General features: G+C 36.2%; 1 protein-coding gene across 1 annotated transcript in view; it reads right to left on the minus strand.

Annotated features, from left to right (window-relative positions):
* Positions 1-2,546, minus strand: part of LOC137642754 (transmembrane protein 201 homolog) — a 38,982-nt gene extending 36,436 nt beyond the window's left edge. The window contains exon 1 of the mRNA XM_068375597.1: positions 2,319-2,546. Coding sequence (XP_068231698.1) covers positions 2,319-2,401 — 83 coding nt within the window. The 5' untranslated portion in view covers positions 2,402-2,546. The remainder of the gene's footprint in view (positions 1-2,318) is intronic.
* Between the last annotated feature and the right edge of the window lie 3,454 nt (positions 2,547-6,000).

Here is a 6,000-nt window from a genome sequence, read left to right on the forward strand (position 1 = left end):
ATTATGCGAGTTCCAATGTCCTAACTAATAGTGTGCTGTTCTATAATAAAACTCCCATTAATGTGAACATTGTTCAGTGAAATCATTGTATACTGGCTAATACCACCTTTAAATTTCACAACTCTATAAGTCTGAAAGAGGTTGGAGCCTTTGTATTTCATCGGCCAGTTCCTCATGCATTGATTAAAAATGGGGTAAAATTTTACTATATTACAGATTATCATTTCGGACAGAAAATATGAGTTTTACTGTAGTAAATAACGTGATTTGACCGAATTAGACCTTCATTTCAACCGCAAACAAACAGAACAACCAGTACGACTAACTTTAAGTAGCCAAACTGCTGGTTGTTGTTGCGGTTGCAATGAAGGTAAAAACCGGTTAAATCATGTTATTTACTAAAGGAAATCATATATTTTCTGTTAAAATGTTTAAATATAATGGGTATTGTTCCAATTCGGGCTCACTTCACTCACAAGTACTGGCAAACGGTAATGTTGAGCTGTGCACGATAACATTAGCATGTTACGCTAACATTAGCAATGTTACGATAACATTAGGAAATGTTACGATAATTACGTTAACATTAGCACTAACACATTAACACTAAATATAATGGTTCTTGTTCCGCCACTAGCTCGCTCCGATCGCATGAAAATAAAACATCAAGCTCGTATGTTCTGGCAAGGGGTAATGTTGAGCTGCGCACGCTCAAAAACTAGTAAAACTAACACATTAAAATTAAAGAAATTAATGACTAACTTTTATGACAGCGACAACGAAACTTGTGGGTCACCGGGGTGTTGTGACTGTGACATCGTAACTTCTGTATATCCACATCACCATTTCTTGTGTTAGTTATCTTAAACGTTGGGCTATTACATTGTGATATTTAATAAAACTATCAACATTGGATGCCGAATCAAAGAATTCACCGAAATGCATTTAAGCACGGAATACTGCAGTCGTTACAAGTTTCTATAACTTCCATCGTAAAATACACAAAAAGACTTCACTTGAACAAGACCTGACTTGGACAAAGGTCTCCACAGAAAAGGCTTTGTTGAAAGGTGGGGGTTCGGAAATATTAACCCCCCTGTGCAAACTTTCCATACGCATGGGTTCGTGATTGGTTACGGAAAAACAACGGAGTCTAGAGAGTAAACATGAATGAACGAGAACGGGAAACTTGTCCAGAGCAATTATTTATGTGAAATCTGGGCGTGCCAAGGTAATAACAAAATGTATAAAGGAATAGCAAGATAAAATTTAGTGTATATATATTTAATGGGGATAATGAGATGATTATATACGATATTGGATAAAACGTGTAATTCAAGGGTCAAACTTATTATGTATACGTGGGTATTACATAAAAGGAATGGTATAGCTGTACTGGATCAAGTAAAATACTTCAATAAACCGGGTGAAGTCGTATACTTGAATGCGGCGGGTAAAATGCCTTAGAAAACGGGGAGGGGTTAAGAAGTAGTAATCCTATTGAAGGAGGCGGAGTTTATGCGCAGGTGGGAGGAGTTTATGAGCAGAAGGTAAAAAACTATGTACAAACGAACGAACGAGAGCGACTACAACCAACCCGTAGAATGTCAACAAAGAAATGAAAAAAAATACCATTACTATAGGATATAGATAATTAGCATATTTTTTCATCAGTTTATCCTCTTATATGGCATAGGATATAATATATATATATATATATATATATATATATATATATTTCTGAAACTATTCATTTGCGACGGGAACAAGTGTCATTTTCGGAGCGGAATTTTTTCTAAAGAAAAAAATTAGTTTTTTTCCTAAGTTACATTGCCATGTAATAAAGTAAAATAATACCTAGTGGTAAAGATTTACTGTTACCCCCCCTTACACTACCGTATTCTAAGTTAGACATAATAATACATACAGGTGGCCGCTATCATACATACACCCCAAGAGGTTATTATTATAGTTACATTCAGGAAAACATTTTCCTTCCCTACGATGATAGGATTCATAAATTTGGGAAACAGTCCGACACTGAGGCCTGTGGCAGCATTAGGAGCAGAAGTACTAAATGCCAAAATGAAAAACCAAAAAACCTACTACACCAAAGCAGCAGTCGCCATGTCGGTCACCAAAATAGATTGGTTTACATTGAGGTAAAACAATCTTAGATTGATTAAAAATCTCATTTACATGTTTGTGATGAAGCCATCAAAGGTACTTCCAGTAATAAGCTATACCTGGATTGACTAATTACTAGTCTTGGGATATGGAAAGTTTCCAAAGGTTTAAAATCTCTCTTACTCCCTTACCGTATCTTTGAGTATAAGACGGCAAAGCCCGCAAACAATCCCGAAGCTCCAGCTATCGCAGGTAAAATCATATCATAATCCATCTGCAGTACTAAGTGATTACTCGCGAGCACTAAAATATCTTCAATTGCTTCAGTTAGTCTCTTCGATCACAGATATTTTAAAATCTAGGAATCTCCCGCCGGAGAAAAACAACCGCCATGACACACGTGTGGGTAAACGTGACGTCATCGCTGCCACTGGATAAAGCTACAGATTACATATTGTAAACATAGAACGCAGATACATTTTGAAATTATTATTATTATCATTATTATTATTATTATTATTATTATTATTATTACTTGCTAAGCTATAACCCTAGTTGGAAAAGCAGGATGCTATAAGCCCGGGGTCTCCAACAAGGGAAAATAGCCCAGTGAGGAAAGGAAACAAGAAAAAATAAAACATTTTAAGAGCAGTATCATTAAAATAAATATTTCCTATATACACCATAAAAACATTAACAAAAGAAGTGTAAGAGAAATAAAGATAGAATAGTGTGCCTGAGAGTACCCTCAAGCAAGATAGTGGAACACCATGGCACAGATGCTATGGTACTACCCAAGACTAGAGAACAATGGTTTGATTTTGGAGTGTCCCTCTCCTAGAAGAGCTGCTTACCATAGCTAACGAATCTCCTCTACCCTTACCAAGAGGAAAGTAGCCACTGAACAATCGCGGTGCAGTAGTTAACCCCTTAAGAGAAGAAAATTTGTTTGGTAATCTCAGTGTTGTCAGGTGTATGAAGACAGAGGAAAATATGCAAAGAATAGGCCAGACTATTCAGTGTATGTGTAGGCAAAGGGAAAATAACCCGTAACCAGAGATAAGGATCCAATATTGAACTGTCTGGCCAGTCAAAGGACCCCATAACTCTTTACCTGTAGTATCTTAACGGGTGGCTGGTGCCCTGGCCAACCTACTACCTATGAATTTGTAGTTCATTTTCATTCAGGTCTTCCCAGATTATACCATCATGCGTGTAGTACTAGATATGCAGTTAATTATAAGTCTTACCTTCATCTTAAGGTTCAATACTACACAGTATTCCAGAAGTTTTATTCCAGTTGTGACAATATTGTGGAATGATCTTCCTAAATGAATCAGTGGAACTTTAGAAGTTCAAACTTGGAGTGATTTTTTATGCTGAACATATTATTATTATTATTATTATTATTATTATTATTATTATTATTACAAGCCAGGCTACAACGCTAGTTGGAAAAGCAAGATGCTATAAGCTCAAGGGCTCCAAATGGGAAAAATAGCCCCGGGGAGAAAAGGAAACTAGGAAATAAACATGAGTTTCTCTTCATGGTTTATATAGTTTATATATGACATCTATCTTTTTACCTAAATTGTTGGGTGGGAACTTGTTAGTCCAGGAAAGTCTCCCTACGTCAGTTCCTAAAAGATCAACAGGGTAGGATAAGGAGCACTATCACTCAGGGCACAAACACCCTGTTAATAACTCACCAACCATCACTCTTAAATGAAAAAAAAAAGGGGGGGGGAATTGTACTCAGTCCAGAATCCTAGAAACTCCACACGTGAAATAAAGGTAATTTGATAGCGTACTCTAGCTTTGTCAGGTCTAAGGTCATCAGCACTCTTAGGCTCTGTTTCGGCTCCGTCCCAGGGACCCCAGTGAGATGCTGGACAGGAATCTTACGTTAAGTAATTAGAGACAATGACAAAAATTGGAGCAGTGGAGTATAAAGTAAAGTTAAACGGGGATCTTCACCTTCAAATCACTAAGTGAAAGAGCGCACACTCGCTGATACCAACTTACCTATGTGTACAGTAGGTTACTCTCAACATCTTGGGTGCTTCTGACCCGTCCTACTGTATAAATTAGTAAAATTCATGTAATGGGGTTAAAGATACCAATGTTTGTAATCTATTCCAAATAATTTATTACAATAAATAAGAGAATCAGAGTAACTCAATAATGATTTATTCACATGGCAAAATTAATAAGTGAAATACTAACCACAATTTACAACACAAAATATGGAAATTGATAAACTGAATGAACACGTGGGATTAGCCCTCAAACGGAATAAATAAAATCAAAATCTTATGATAAACAACTTATGCGGTAGGTTGCTGTGAGGTCCCAACTTGTGGTCAGTGACCTCAAGCAATTACCAACACACAAAAATTAAAAGTATATTAATTTCCATGCGCGCAGCCCGAAAGGTATAATGCTAATTATCTAAACTTAACTTATGAGACAAATAGAAGCTTATCTAAAAGAGGAATGGCCATTCATTGAACTCACGGTTACTGATCTTAATGTATTTCATATTTTTTACTATTATTTCTCATATAGTTTATTTACCTGCCTATTTACTTTCGTCACTGGGTTATTTTCCCTATTGGGGCCCTTGGGCTTGTACTGTACCATCTTGATATTCCAACTAGGGTTGTAGCTTAGCAAGTAATAATAAGTAATAATCCACGACTAATATGGGGTGGTTAAGCTTAAAGTATGAAAAAAAGACTTTGGTTTTGTGTATCTAAGAAAAAATCACTTTATAGAATATGTCATTTGTTCCTATAGGAATATAAACCACCATCTTTTATTCAAAGTCCATCTCTTATGTAAAAGATAGTCTCTCGCCATTTTCCTTATTTTGCATTGGGGATGCAAGAGTTGATAAGGCCTTAGCCAGTACGAATTTTATCTAATATTTTGACCAAGGAAATTTTAGGAATTGGCCTTCCTTCAGAATGATAAAGAACAAAATCAATTTTTCAAATGAGAATCGAAGAAATTAGTTTTTGCGAGAAACCATTGTTAAGAGAAGAGCGGAGGTTCCAAAGATATAACACCCTATTGCAGGGTGGTCCAACTACAGGCCCGCGGGTCAAATGTGGCCCATGGGCCTGGATTTTTTTGTGGCCCTCCTACACTGACCTAACTATGCAGTATGATTTAATGTGTCGAAACCTTACTGGACCTAATGGACCTAAATGATCCCTCCTGAATACTAACAAAATAAAAAATGATAAATAATGAAACAAAATTACAATCACACATTTCAGTAGAATTTCAGTACTCTCTCTCTCTCTCTCTCTCTCTCTCTCTCTCTCTCTCTCTCTCTCTCTCTCTCTCTCTCTCTCTCTCTCTCCAGTCAAACCATGCGTGCAATACTAATGTTTATTTTACTTTTGACTGTAGATAGAATAATAATAATAACAATAACAAATATAAATGTAACAAGGTTAATAAAAACCCCGTGAATAAATTGGGGATGGAGCCTCTGCTGTTTCGAATAATTTTCAGCTTGCCTCTGTTTTGCAGTTAAGCACTATTGTTTATAACGTCTTTCCATATTGAGTCAAAGTAAGAAAAGAAAGTGCTCTGATATGAACAGAGCATATGATATGAAGTGGGAAGAAGAATACTGGGTGGCATCAAATAGGAAATGTTCTTAAGGAATATGTTCAAAGGCAATGTGAGACATTGCACAAAGAAAATTATGTTCAATTGCGGGAAAATCACAAAGTGGTATATTGAATATCTTAATGGGTAAACATCAATAGCAAAATCATGGGCTACATAACTTCAAAAACCACAAACAGCTAGTCTCACTGCTTTATAAGAAGTTGCTTTGGAGCTTACAAGAAATAG

Source organism: Palaemon carinicauda, chromosome 6 (assembly GCF_036898095.1).
Source record: "Palaemon carinicauda isolate YSFRI2023 chromosome 6, ASM3689809v2, whole genome shotgun sequence".
Classification (NCBI taxonomy): domain Eukaryota; kingdom Metazoa; phylum Arthropoda; class Malacostraca; order Decapoda; family Palaemonidae; genus Palaemon; species Palaemon carinicauda.